This window comes from Artemia franciscana, chromosome 7 (genome assembly GCF_032884065.1).
Source record: "Artemia franciscana chromosome 7, ASM3288406v1, whole genome shotgun sequence".
In the NCBI taxonomy this organism is placed as follows: domain Eukaryota; kingdom Metazoa; phylum Arthropoda; class Branchiopoda; order Anostraca; family Artemiidae; genus Artemia; species Artemia franciscana.
The window spans coordinates 39,965,693-39,981,577 of NC_088869.1; the positions used below are offsets into that span (position 1 = coordinate 39,965,693).

The 15,885-nt window shown below is 33.3% G+C and overlaps 1 protein-coding gene across 1 annotated transcript in view; it reads right to left on the reverse strand.

The window, feature by feature from the left end:
- Positions 1–15,885, reverse strand: part of LOC136029282 (uncharacterized) — a 43,688-nt gene that overhangs the window by 24,374 nt on the left and 3,429 nt on the right. The window contains exon 2 of the mRNA XM_065707534.1: positions 6,434–6,545. Within this exon, the coding sequence (XP_065563606.1) occupies positions 6,434–6,545 (112 nt within the window). The remainder of the gene's footprint in view (positions 1–6,433; positions 6,546–15,885) is intronic.

Consider the following 15,885-nt stretch of genomic DNA (forward strand, 5'->3'; position numbering starts at 1 on the left):
CACTGTGGGATTTTCTGGCCTGAAGAAACAATCAAGATGAGAAACCAGTTTGAGAAAATTCGTTTAGAGCCTAAACGAATTTGGAAAAAATTCCATGCGAGTGACTTCACATATGAATTAAAATGAAATAGTTGTGATCATCAAGTCAATTGTAAATCATCAAGTAAAAATCATCTTGTATCATCAAGGCTAATTGTAGAAAAGGCCAAGACAGATAGTTCAATTGAGTGAGAAGCAAACCTGGCATTAATCCCCCCCCCTAATTAGGATTGTATAAAAATGATGCTAGTTCATTTGTTAATAGATATGTCTATCTATTATAATACATTTCAAGAGTAAAAATTAAGTCATTTTTTTCCTGGAGTGGTCGTATTGTAAATATTTTTTTTTCTAATTGGCACTGTGGGATTTTGTGGCCTGTAAAAACAATCAAGATGGGAAACCAGTTTGAGAAAAATTCGTTTAGAGCCTTTAATTTGGAAAGAAAATTTCATACGAGTGACTTCACATTTAATACATTTCAAGAGCAAAAATTACGTCATTTTTTTCCTGGAGTGGTCGTATCGTAAATAGTCTTTTTTTTTTGAATTGGCACTGTAGGAATTTCTGGCCTGAAAAACAATCAAGATGGGTAACCAGTGTGACATAAATAGTTCAGAGCCTTTATTTGAAAAAAAAAAAAATCCATTTGAGTGACTTTACATTTAATACATTTCAAGAGCAAAAATTACGTTACTTTTTTCCTGGTGTGGTCGTATCGTAAATAGTTGTTTTTTTTTTAATTGGCACTGTGGAATTTTCTGGCCTGAAGAAAACAATCAAGATGGGTAACCAGTTTAATAAAAATCGTATAGAGCCTTTATTTGGAAAAAAAAATTCCATGCGAGCAACTTCACATTTAATATATTTCAAGCGCAAAAATTATGTCGTGTTTTTCCTCGAGTGGTCGTATCGTAAATAGTATCTATACTACACGCAAAATTAAATAAGATGACATATAACTCTAAACGGCTAAGGGAAAAGGCATGGAACAAGAAATAAAAAAAATCACATTAAATGGCAAAGGAAAACACTGCACAACGGAATCTGCGGTTAGAGGACAAAGCAAAATTACAATAAAATGAAGGAACGTAAGGATTTTCTGACCTGAAGATAACAATCAAGATGGGTAACCAGTTTGAGATAAATCGTTTAGGGCCTTTATTTGGAAAAAAATTCCATGCGAGTGACTTCACATTTAATACATTTAAAGAGCATAAATTATGTCATTTTTTTCCTGGAATGGTCGTATCGTAAATAGTATCTATACCACACGCAAAATTACATTAGATGACAGACAACACTAAACAGCCAAGGAAAAAGGCATGGAACAAGAAATAGCAAAAATCACATTAAATTGTAAAGGAAAACACTGCAAAACGAAATCTGCGGTTAGAGGACAAAGCAAAATTAAACTAAAATGAAGGAACTTGTTAGTTTAGCTCGCTTAAGTCTGAGAAGGATAAATAGGAAGAAAGAGTTGAATTCATGCCAAAATTGCTTAAATCAATTGAAACTGCAGATTTTTCGCCTAGAATGAAGAAATGTTATTTTAGCGTCTGCAAAGATACACAATAAGAAGAAAATGAGATCACAACCGAATTTCTTAGCCACCCTGGAACGGAATGAAGTTATTTTGCTGTCTGTGAATAATAAACAGGAAGAAGGAATCAAATTCATGCTAGAGAAAAAATTGTGTGAGTGACGCCACATTTATATACATTCAAAGAACAAAAATTAAACTATCTTTTCCCAGGGCTGGTCGTCGGAACAAGAAACAGCAAAAACTACATTAAGTTAAAAACGAAAAGGTGACTTAAAACTAAAGAATAACATGATAATAATGCTATTTCGTAATTTAAATATTTCAGAAGTTACAATGGATTAAGAAACGTGTTATTGTAGCGTCAGTAAAGGATAAAACAGGAAGGAAACATTGATCTCAAACCAGAATTTGTTAATTAAACTGAAATTACTGATTTGCCACTGATAACTTGAAACTAAAGAATGAAACGATAATTCTGCCAATGAATAATTTAGATATTTCAGAGGCATATGCCTTGGCAACACCAGGTTGTTACTGAATTATATAACATTGCAATTAAAGGAAAAATAGAACAACTGGGGAAAGGCTGGAAAAGAAGTTTTTGGTATATATGACGTCATGTGAAACTACACATGATTATGAATGAATCCAAAAAGCAAAAACAAAAGGCACGGGAAAATGTCTGAGATAGTGATGCATGAAAATGAAGCATATCGAGATCTGTGGCTAGAAGACATGCAACAACAAACGCCACAATGGATTCCTATCGAAAGTAATCGACAAAAACTGCGGTTAGAAGAAAAGCAACAGTGGTGATCACATCGAATCATAAACGAATTCCGTGATTATTAAATAAGCAACAGTAAGAATCACAAGTCCCAGGAAATACCTAAAATGAATGATTCTTTGATGAATTACCAGGAAGGAGCAACAGGAATGACCTCTTTGTAGGAAACGATGCATACAGAGGAGTCATATACATGGTAGGGAGTTGCAAATGGATCCCTCCCTAAATGTGCTTATCCGATGTTAGAACCTTATCCTGTGAAACATAGGGGCCTGCTTTTACATCCCCTATTGTAAACGTTGTATTTACACTTGTCATTTCTTTTCCACTCACCATTCTGCTGAGGTTGTAGCCGCAGGAAATTCAAAGCTAAAACTTCGAATTTAATATTTGAAAAACTAATGAATCTGGGTTTGGATACCAAATTTTTTATTTAGGTGTTTCAATTTCAACAAACAACCAGAGCTAAGAGCTCATGTGGTATGACCTCTAAAAAATCCTAAGAATCGATAGATTGATTTAAAAGAAAAATCAAGGGTTTTATGCCGGTCAGGATTTAAAATAAGAGCTCTGAGTCACGATGTCCTTTTAAATATCAAAATTCATTAAGACCCGATCACCCATTCGTAAGTTATAAATACCTCATTTTTTTCTAATTTTTCCTCTCCCTTTAGCCCCCCAGATGGTCGAATCTGGGAAAACGACTTTATCAAATCAATTTGTGCAGCTCCCTGACACGGCTACCAATTTTCATCGTCCTAGCACGTCCAGAAGCACAAACTCGCAAAATCACAGAACCCCTCCCCCCAACTCCCTCAAAGAGAGCGAATCCAGTACGGTTACGTCGATCACGTATCAAGGACATTTGATTATTATATCCATCAAGCTTCATTCCGATTCCTCCCCTCCAAGCTTTTTCCAAGATTTCCCCCTCCAACTCCCCCCAATGTCAACAGATTTGGTCGGGATTTGAAATAAGAGCTCTGAGATATGAATTCCTTCTAAATATCAAATTTCATTAAGATCTGGTCACCTGTTCTTAAGTTAAAAATACCTCAATTTTCCTAATTTTTCCAAATTAACACCCCCTAGCTCCTCCAAAAAGAACGGATCCCTTCCAATTATGTCAATCACGTATCTAGAACTTGTGCTTATTCTTCCCATCAAGTTTCATCCCAATTTCTCCACTACAAGCGTTTTCCAAGATTTCTGTTTCCTTCCTCCAGCCCCCTATGTCCCCGGATACAATTCGAGTCGAAAATGGAGCATCTGAGACATAAGATCCTTCTATATATATCAAGTTTCATTAAGATCCGATCACCTATTCGTAAGATAAAAATATACGAATTTTCACGTTTTACAAGAATTCCGGTTTCACCCTCCAACTCCCCCCAATATCAAAGGATCTGGTCGGAATCTAAAATCAGAGCTTTAAAACACAAGATCCTTCTACATATTAAATTTCATTAAGATCTGGCGAACCATTCATAAGTTACAAATACCTAATTTTTCCGAATTATCCCCCCCCCCAACTCCACCAAAGAGAGCAGATCCGGTCCGGTTATGTCAGTCTCGTACCTTAGACAGGTGTTTATTCTTCCCATCCATTTTCATCCTGATCTCTCCTCTTTAAGTATTTTCGAAGATTTCCGTCCCCCCCCCCCAACTGCCCCCCCAATGACACTGGATCCGGTTGAGATTTAAAATAAGAGAACTGAGTTACGACGTCCTTCTAAATATGATGTTTCATGAAGATCCTCAACCCCCCACCCCCAATAGAGGGGATCCGTTCCAATTATGTCAATCATGTATATAAGACTTCTGCTTAATTTTCCCACCAAGTTTCATCCCGATCCCTCCAATCTAAGCGTTTTCCATGATTTTAGGTAACCCCCAAACTCCCCCCAATGTTACCAGATCCAGTCGGGATTTAAAATAAGAGCTTCGAGACACGCTATCCTTCTAAATATCAAATTTCATTGAGATCCAATCACCTGTTCGTAAGTTAAAAACACCTCATTTTTTCTAATTTTTCAGAATTAGCCCCCCCAACTACCCCAGAGGGAGCGGATCCGTTCCGTTATGTCAATCATGTATATAGGACTTGTGTTTATTTTTCCCACCAAGTTTCATCCCAATCCCTTCACTTTAAGTGTTCTCCAAGATTTTAGGTTTCCCCCTCCCAACCCAACCCCCCAATGTCACCAGATCCGTTCGGAATTTAAAATAATAGCTCTAAGATACGATATTTCCAAATATGAAATTTCATTAAGGTCTGATCAACCGTTTGTAAGTTAAAAATACTTCATTTTTTCCGAATTAACTGGCCCCCCACTCCTCCCCAGATGGTCAAATCGGGAAAACGACTATTTCTAATTTAATCTGGTCCGGTCTCCGATACGCCTACCAAATTTCACCGTCCTAGCTTACCTGGAAGTGCCTAAAGTAGTGAAACCAGGACCGACAGACAGACCAACAGAATTTGTGATTGCTATATGTCACTTAGTTAATACCAAGTGCCATAAAAAATGAAAATATGTACACTGAATGACAATTTATCATGTGATAAATTTTTATTTGAAGTAAGAGTAAATTGTCAAGTGATTGTCTGAACGAAATTTGAAAAGCCATAAAACGGCAAACCAAGTACTAGCCTCACTTTCTGTCCTAGCCACAGCAATACTACTCCCATAAAGATTACTAATCACTTGAATACACTTATCTCATATAGGAGAGGTAAGAAGGGGTAAAACTGGTGAATTAGAATTGGACAATAAAGAATGATGGGACCTTTACTTAAGCTTATTTATTAGCTGAGCCAAATGCCAGTCCATTCATCTATAGAGCTGAGGACTAAAGGGATCTGACAACGTATTGTCATGTCAACGAACTGAGAGGAATTAGTCATTCTGAACTTTTCCTAGTTAAACATAGGAACAGGGCATCACTTAGTGGTAATAAGGCGCCAAGAGCGGAAACTATTTAGTGACCAAGATAGGCCCAGGATTGCACAAAGCCTCCATTCAAATGAGATCCTTAGAACATTGGTTCCTAAGAACGAAGAGTACCTCTTCTGTTGTAGATCCATTTTTTGGCCAGCGCACCAGAATAGCTTGTTACTTAAATCCTGTACCATTGTTAGACTCGTCCAAAATCGTAAATCTTAAGACATTTGAGATGACAGTCTAGGCAAGTTTCTAGGCATGATTGTAGTTGACTGACACACTCCTAGGCTGGGAGCGTCTTTGTGTGGTTATTTTGATGTTTTTGTGTGGCTTGTGTGTCTAAGGCTGAGTAAGCCAAGCTCTTTTTGTTATTTTTTCTTTGAAAAGGGGCAGTACCCCACATATACAGAATAATTTATTTCCATTTTAAGCTGGGACTTCTTGCTGTCCACAGGTAATTTGAATTACAAAATATGACTGCCATGGATATTTCTATCAAATTTTTAATATGTGTTTTATTACAAATTAAATTACAAGTTAAATATTTTAATCTGTCCCACAATTTTTCATGCTCAAGTTTTTGGTCAACTTTGTTTTAAGAAAGCAAAGTATAATTCCACTAATTCTGGAAAAATCCCTTAGAGTTTCAAACATCAAAAGATTTCAATTTGGTAAAATTTGGACTGTAACAAACATGAGACTGACAACAAACAACAGACGATTAAATATTGTTTTCAATTATTGTGAAAGCATATTTACTAAAAATAAATGTTTAATAGCCAAACATCACTGCTGGTACTGGGGGGGGAGGGGGATACCAGGCTTGACTCACCTTAAATTTTTGGTTGACTTACAAAATTTGACAAAATTCATTGCATGTTCTTAAAGTTTTTTTTTACCCCCTCCCTGGACAAAAATTCTGGATACACCCTTGGGCTGAAGACTGTCGAATTCTTGCAGAGACACAAAAATTAAGAATAAATTCCTAGATCATATTTCTTTCAACTATGATTAGGATAATGCTTAATCTGGCTAAGTTAACTGATACGTCATTAAATTTCACATGAGATTCCACAAAATGTGGTTTTTGACAGATTCAATGAAAAATGTGCATACCTGGTGTGATAGCTTTAAAACATTTTCCTGTTCAAAACTTATATGTAAATTATTCAGCTTCTTGGACAAAGGCAAGAACTCTGGACCATCTGCTTGTGATCTTTGCCGCTTCCTGTAACACAACAATATAAATTGTCAGTTTAAACTAGGAAAAAATGAAGTTAAAAAACCAAAGACATATATAAACAATTTTTTATGAAGACCTTCAGTAACCACAGATGGTGTCCATGGCAGGGTATATAAAGTTGATTATTGCAAAAATGTATTAGTAAAGAAATGCCTTGTAAAAAAAATAATAATTTTGTTTGTGTTTTTTACAACTATGAGTATTATGTGTTTGGTTTTATTGTTTAAATTTGTTAAACAAATCAATACTTTGACCATTAGTTTATATATATATTTTTTTCTATCCTCTGTTTAATGTCGACTTTTACATATTTAAATATACAACTGAACATTGTGTTTTACCAAAATCTTTGCACTTTTTTTCAAAGCCACCAGTCAAGTCTCCTAAGTTGTTTTTCCCAGTTATTTGAAGTACAGAATGTTTCCTATTTATTAAATATATCATCTGTTTTTTTTTTTAATTTCTAATTGCATACTTTACAGATTGAAAAATTGCTATCCAAAACATGTTATTCTTCCAAGGTTTACCAAAATCATTAAGTAAATATCCTGAATTAAAAAAAAAAAAAGAAGAAAAATGAAAGATATGGAAAGACAATAACATAGTTTTCATGAATACACATCTCCTATTCTGGGGGCTAACATGAAAAATTTCAAATATGACGTCCACATTATGTTGCATATTTGGAACCCACAAAAAATTTATGATTTTTTTTTAAATATATTTTTCAGAAAATAATCCTATCAAAAATTAAGCATACATCTTTTCAGTATTTAGCATTAAAATTGACCAAAAGCAAACTTTAAGAACAAAAAAAATCTTCAAACACAGTTTGATACAGTTATGGTATAATTTTCTCACTTTAACGAACAAAGAATAGAGAGAGGGAGAGAGAGAGAGAGAGAGAGAGAGAGAGAGAGAGAGAGAGAGAGAGAGAGGGAGAGAAAGAGAGAGAGAGAGAGAGGGAGAGAAATTTTGCTAACTAACTGAATAGATTTAAACCCCCCATTGTCACATTGCCCCTTCCCTTCACACAAAAAATGCTCTAGATCCTCCTTTACCTTCAGTTGGCATGAGACAGGACAGGAACTTAATTTCTTCATACCCATTACCTTTCTCACACCCTCCCTGGTTACCATTTGCCCTCTTCAACCAGTTCAAGCATGAATAATTTTCCTAGGAGGATGATTCTGTAGTTTTTTTTTTATGTTACAAACTTTGCTAATTTAGTTGTATGCTGCACAATTTAAACTAATTTACCCTAGAATCAGTTTTTTATTTTTTTTTTTTATTTCCTTTCATCACAGGCTTCTTATCAGAAGCGAGTTTGCTCCAACCTTATACCCTGGGATGTTTTTTTTTTATTTACGTCATAGTTACCCTCAATGTTTTAATCAAATAAAATGACCATCCATGTCCTGGGTGGGGGGAAGCTACCCCTCCCCCTGCTTTCCTGACGAGAACTTCATTTTATTTTACATTTTTACACTTCTTTGGTATACCTTGCACCCCCCCCCCCCGATTATGAGACCAAAAACCACAATTGATCAAATACTAAATTAAATTCTGAATCCAAACATAACAGAATTCCCCCCTCCCAGTTGATAACTTCTGCTGTGGACAATTTCACCAGGGAAAATTTTTCTCATGGATAATCCCCCCTCCCATGGAAAATATCTTCCATTACAATTCCAACCCAGCTGAAAATTCCCCAGAACAGAGAGAAAGTAAGACACATGAAGGATTCATTTAGGATTTTTTTTTTTTATTATTATTTATGCCATAGGTTATCTCACTTTTTAATCAAATACATTGGCAGTTATAAGCCTTGGCAGGCGGGGCAAGTAGTTGTATTATTTATAAGTACTATTATTTATTGTATTATTATTTATTTATTATATATTAAATAAATAATATATATTTATTATTTATTAAATAAATAATTATTATTTATTTATAATTTATTTATTTATTTATAATAAATATAAATATATAAATATAAATATAAATAAATATAAATATAAATATATAAAATATAAATATAAATATATATAATTTATTTATAATTTATAATTTATTTATTAATAATTAATTATTATTTATTAATAAATTATATTTATATATTTATTATATATTGTATTATTATTATTTATTATATATTTATTGTATTATTTATTATTATTTATTGTATTATATATTGTATTATTTTATAGTATTTATAAGTAGTTGTATTATTTTACACCATTCTGGTGCATCTCTCCATTACAAGGCATAAAACCGCCACTGATCAAATATTAAACCAAGTTATTAATCCAAACAATTACATATAAACTATATACTTCCGACAATTGTTTTAGAGTAGGCCATCATTTGCCAATCTTTCTTCTCCTAGTCATTTTTATGTGATTCTCTCAACAGTCAAACTCAGATTAAATATGTTTTAACCCGTTTCTAGCCTTGGGTATGTCTCCAGCCAGGGGTGTAAAGTGGGGTTACATAAAACTGCAGAAACAAAATAAAAATTTCATCTGTTCTATAAAAAAAAATACAAAATTAACAATTTGGATTAGAAAGCTGAAAAGTTGGAAATACTGAAAATAAACGAAGAGTTACAATTTGAAGTTAATTTCAAGTTTGTTGCTTTTATTCACAACCTGCAAAACACCAAAATGTAAAAAACACAAAAATAATCATGGAGGAATAAATCTGAAAAATGTGGAATTTTCAATCCAGCCAATTGATTTTGAAGTATTTTTTCTTGGTTTTTAGCAGTTCTGATGTTTCCGAATTTTTCCATTTTTAACACTCCAGATCTTTTTCAAAAAAGCTACCAGGTTTCACTTAGGTTTTTTTGTCTATTTCCTGGGAATTAAATCAGAAAAGATAAACCCACAAAATTTTAGATCCTTTTTTAAACATTGCTTGTGCAAAAACTCATTTTGATGACATGTTGTGTCAGAGAGCAAGATCTCTTTTCAAAGCATATGAAAATTAACATTGCAATGAATTTAGCAACTTTCACATTAAAACAAACAGAAATTATTACATATAGGAGAGGGGTTCCCCCTTCATCAACACCTCACTCTTCATGCTACAGTTTTTTGGCACTTTAAAAGAAATTACTTATTGTTATAATTAAACAACACTTGTGTTTCAGAAGTTGTTTTTAAAGAACTGGGACAAAATTCAAACTTTAGTGCAAAGATTGAGCTGTTGAGGAGGGGGCAACCCCCTCATACATGTAATAATTTCTTTTCTTTTTAAGTTTTAATGTTTCTCCTTACTTTCAGTAAAAAAAAACTTTTTTTCTAAATTTCTGATCGTTTTTGAATAATGCCAGGATATCTTGCTTCACCTCAACAGGAAAATCCCCCTCCCCACAGAAATATCCTCCAGACAATACGATCCTGGCGAAAATTCACCCTGGACAATTATCTTTAACATCAAGCATAAAATTGAATCAGTAAAGAGAAAGCAAGATATGTAAAGAAATTTTGTATAGGAATTCTTGCAAATTCACACAGTGTAAAAATCCCCTGAAAAGTTCGCCCCCTGGAAACTTCCCCCCCCTGAAAAATTTCGTATATGAATTTTGACAAATTCACCAGGTGTAAAATTTCCCCTGAAAACTTCACCCTCTGGAAACTTCCCTCTCCATGGAAAATTCTCCCAGCAAAAAATGCATCCTTCCCTCCTCACCCAAAAATGTATATATACTTCCCAATAACAAATACTATACATAGGTAATGGGCAAATTTTATAACTTAAAAACCTATCCCTAGGATCTGTATGGGGTCATTTTATCTCCAAAGACATAGTTATTTGGTCTTTCAACTATACTGAAGAAGATAGCTATCTCAAAATTCTGATCAGTCAATTTTGGGAAAAAGTGGCACAAGAGGGGGCCTAGCTGCCCTCCAATGTTTTAGGTCATTTAAAAGGACACTATGCATAATAATTAAATATATTATTGATTAAATAAATTAATCACTTTGCCAGGAATCCTTTTTGTTTACAAATTGCTGTACTTTGTTTCATTTTGCAAGCAATTTAATTGTTCTTTTATTTAAGTTTTTTCCTAAAAATATTCAAAAATAAACTTATTCCTACAAAAACATATCATGAAATGTATTCCCTGTCACCCAACCACCACTGCTATTTTGGCGTCTGCCCCCCCCCCCTACTAGGAAATTTTCTGTTGTTGCCCATGCTAGAGCATGCACTCAATCCTTTCCATCAGGAATTGTCAACAGCTGGAAAAAAAAAATATTAAAGACTGGATGCTGAGTGGTCCTCCAGAGAGTGTAAACTCAATTGGGATAAAATCCTTAGATTGCTCCTAGCTGCAATTTAAGATAATTACTTTAGATCTTTATTACCTATGCCTTTTTTATTCTCTTTCTGAATATAATAATTGCTTTACTTGGAAATTCAATTTTAATCCAATTTATGGGCCCTTAAAGATGCTGTTTTTGTTGTATTAAAGGCTGCATTTTGCCATGCATCATTCTTGCTTCAAACTGCAAACCTATGAATTGAATAAACTATGAAAAAATCAAATACCAGAAAACACGTAGGAAATATATAATTTGAGCTATAGGGCGACCCCCAGTACTTGGCCAGATATTGTGATTAAAAAAGTATCTTTCCTATACATAGACAGCAAGCTCCTAATCTTTGACAATATGTGTATAGGGTTAGATTGTTGTGATTGGCTAATGTTTAGGACTAGAACATTTGGGATTGCCTGACTACAATCTTGGGAAAACTTGGTTTTGAGTGTCTGAGTTTATACACAAGTTATCTGTACACCCTAGCCTATTTAAATGCATTTATTCCATTTCACAGCAATTGTCTTATATTAAATCCAAGACCCACAAAAAATCCAACACAACCTAGACAATTTAAATTATTGGACTCTAGACTGGCTTCTCCAATTCAATACAACCAAATACTGTCTTTTGCACCTTGGACCCAATAACCCTATGGCTACCTACTCAGTTTTAAATCTCATCACTAAAATAAGGGAGCATCTAGAGAATAGAGAAGAAAAAAGAAACATTAGTGCCATCATTGATGACAGGTTGAGGTTCTACAGCCATGTTCAGCATGTTATCTCCCAAGCATATTCCATCCTTGGCCTATTTAAAAGTACCATCCATAGCCAAAAGGCAACAACATTCAGAACAATTTTAAGACTCTTGTTTGACCCCTTCTTGATTTTGGCATGTGCCTGGTTGGTCCCTCTTATCAGCAAGATGTAAGCCTCATCAAAAATGCCCAGAGGTGAGCAGCAAAGTGCATAAAAAGCCTAAAATCAGCTTCATACAAGGACTGCAACAAGCAACTCAAGCTACCTATTTTTGTCTACAGACACAAGTGTTGTGATATGATACTGACTTATAAATTCCAAAAGGAAAATTCTACCATCTTCATCAGCACCCACAGTACCAGCCATCATTTCACAAGGGGACAAAGAAGCTGCCAAAATTAAGCTCCAGATCAAGGGTTTGCAACATTTGACAATAATAGCCATTGATCCTTTATATACTAAGGATCAAATATTGCCATTTCCTACTATATAGAAAGCAGTATAAAGTCAAACAAAAGACAATATCATGCTTTCTCTTGTTATTTAGAATGACAGTCATACATACAACTTTTTACACCTCATTCTATTATAGACCCTTTATATACTAAGGATCAAATACTGCCCTTAGACAATATTTATGACATATTACAGAGCAAGCATGAATAAAGTCATACAGATGACTTTTTATGCCTCATTCTATTATAGATCCTTTATATATTAAATAAAAAAAAACAAGTTTTTTAAAAGAAAGTAAGGAACAACATTAAAACTTAAAACGAACAGAAATTACTCCATATATGAAAGGGGCTTTTCCTTCTCAACGCCCCGCTCTTTACACTAAAGTTTGACTCTTTCTCTTAACTTTACATTTTAAAACAGTAAAAAACTTTAGCGTAAAGAGTAGGGCATTGAGAAGGAAAAGTTAATTTCTGTTTGTTTTAAGTTTTAATGTTGCTCCTTACTTTCATTTAAAAAACTTGTTTTTTTTTTATTTAATTTGGCTCCCCAGAGAGGAATAATTAAAACGAAATTTGTATATTTATTTTTTTTGGCTAAATGGCTTTCTCATAATTTTGATCAAATGATTTTGAGAAAAAAAGAGCAGGGGAGGAAGCTAGTTGCCCTCCAATTTTCGGTTAATTAAAAAGGCAACTAGAACTTTAATTTTTTACGAATCTTTTTATAATTAAAAGATATATGTAACTTATAAATTAGCTTACGTAAAGAACTTTTGTATTCTCATGTTTTTATTACATATATGAGGGGGTTCGCCCCCTCGTCAGTACCTCGCTCTTTACACTAAAGCTTAAATTTTGTCCCAAATCATTAAGAATGACCCCTGAATCACAAAAGCTGCAGAATGAATAGTTGAAATTACTAAAAATACTTTAGCGTAAAGAGCAAGGTATTAAGAGGAGGTATGCCCCTCATATGGGTAATAATTTCTGTTTGTTTTAAGTTTTAATGCTGCTGCTTACTTCCAGCTGAAAAAACCTTTTTCATATTTATTTTTTCATTGTTTTTTTTTTAAGTAACGCTAGTAAATCCTGCACTCCCTTCATGGAAATTTTCTTCCCCAATGACAAATTCCTCAATGGAAAGTTCCCCCAGCATATCCCCCTCTAATCAACCCCTGCCTCCAACCGAAAAATTCCTCCTGAAAACGCCTGTACACTTCCCAATAACCATTACTATATGTCAGCACTGGTCAAAGTTTTGAACTTGTAACCCCTCCCATGGGGACTATGGGGGAGTAAGTCGTCCCCAAAGACATAGTTATAAGGTTTTTGGACTACGCTGAATAAGATGGTTATCTCAGAATTTTGATCCGTTGACTTTGGGAAAATAATTAGCATGGGAGGGGGCCTAGGTGCCCTCCAATTTTTTTGGTCACTTAAAAAGGGCACTAGAACCTTTCATTTCCGTTAGAATGAGCCCTCTCGCATCATTCTAGGACAATTGGGTCGATACGATCACCCCTGGGAAAAAAAACAAAACAAAAACAAAAAAAACAAACAAACAAATAAACACACATCCATGATCTGCCTTCTGGCAAAAAATATAAAATTCCACATTTTTGTAGATAGGAGCTTGAAACTTCTACAGTAGGGTTCTCTGATATACTGAATCTGATGGTGTGATTTTCGTTAAGATTCTATGACTTTTAGGGGGTGTTTCCCCCTGTTTCCTAAAATAATGCAAATTTTCTCAGTCTCATAACTTTTGATGGGTAAGACTAAACTTGATAAAACTTATATATTTAAAATCAGCATTAAAATTCGATTCTTTTGATGTAGCTATTGGTATCAAAATTCCATTTTTTACAGTTTTGTTTACTATTGAGCCAGGTCACTCCTGACTACAGTTTGTTACCATGAACTGTCTGATTTACTCATTTATATTAGTACCTTTTTTTTTTGGTTATGATTTTTAATTAAGTTCTTTTTGTTATATGTTTCATTTACATTCTTTTGATGTAACTATCGATATCAAAATTCAATTTTTTAGAGTTGTGGCTACTATTGAGCCGGGTCACTCCTTACTATGGTTTGATACCATAAACTATTTGATGATATAAAAGAACACGTTATTTTAGCTTGCATGAGTAATAGAGTAAACAGTAATAAAGAATTAAAATCACGTTAGAATTATTTAATTCAGTTTAAATTACTGATTTTTCACCATGGAATGAAGAAATGTGTCATTTTAGCGAATGCAGAATAAACAAGGAGGGGAAAATGAATTCACCCCTGGATTTATTAACCAATCATGAATAGAATGAAGTTATTTTAGCTTCTGTGATGGATGAATAGGAAAGAGGAATTAAATTTATTCAGTTTGTTACCACAAACTGTTTGACTAAGTATCAAATACTACCCTCAGACAATATGTATGACACTACTACAGAGCAAACATGAATAAAGTCATGCAGATAACTTTTTATATCTCATTCTATTACAGATCCTTTATATACTCAGGATCAAATATTGTCAACAGAATAAAGTCAAATAAAAGACAATATCATGCTTTCTTTCACTATTCAAAATGATAAAAAGTCATACATATGACTTTTTAAACTTTATTCTTTTATAGAGCATAAATAAGTCATACAAATCACCTTTTATAGCTTACCTCATTCTATTATAGAGCAAACATAAAATAAATAATATTGATAACTTTTTTATACATCATTCTAATATAGAGCAAATATAAATTAAGTCATACATATGTCTTCTTATACCTCATACTATTACAGAGCAAATATGAATAAATCTATACAGTTGGCTTTTTCATGCCTTATTATAGAGAAAACATAAATAGCCATACATATGACTTTTTATACCTTATCTCTTAAGGAACAGCATAGAAAAAGCCATAGAGATGACTTTTATGGTTTTCCTTATATATTTTAAAGCTTATTGTAGGCCTAGGAATATACAAACATTAGTATAAATGTATGACAATTCCACTACATAAGGAGACATGCTAAGAAAACAATTTCTACTTCATAATATGCAAAATAATCTCAGTAAACATATTTTCCAGCAGGAGAACCTTTATCTTCACTTCTTTTTCCAACTTTGTAATAAAACTTGTATAAAAAGCCATGCATTTGATAAAAGTTTTGTCTGTTTTCAAATTTATACTGAAAGATATGCCATCCAACAATTTTTTTGTAGATGGTATTCATCCAGGCTGTTCTGGTTTTGTAGTTTCCTAGTACCTTTTTTTTTTTTTTTTTTTTTTTTTAATGGTTGTTGAAAATGCTGTGGTGAAAATACATAATAAAGCACAATCTACATATTTGCTAAAAACCAGAATTGAGAACAAACATTATGAAAATGGATACAAAAATTACCCTTTTTGATTCTAGGATGATCTAGCAGTTTCACATTCAGAGGGAATTATGCATATGATTAATTTATAATAAATATAGATGATTATTTTTGGCTGAAATGTTATGAATCAAGATAATACATATGATAATTAACTTGATTTAATTTGATCATTGGCTGGTGCCAGGTAAACTTTGAACTAATGGCTACAAAACACATGGATGGTTAATAGATAGACATATGTATTAACAAATGAACTAATCTCCTTTTTATACAATCCCTATAAGGGGGCAATCAATGCCAGGTTTTTCTTCTCACTCAATTGGACTATCTGTCTTGGCTTATTATACAATTAGCAATGACTTGATGCCCACAACTATTCCATTTTAATTCAAAC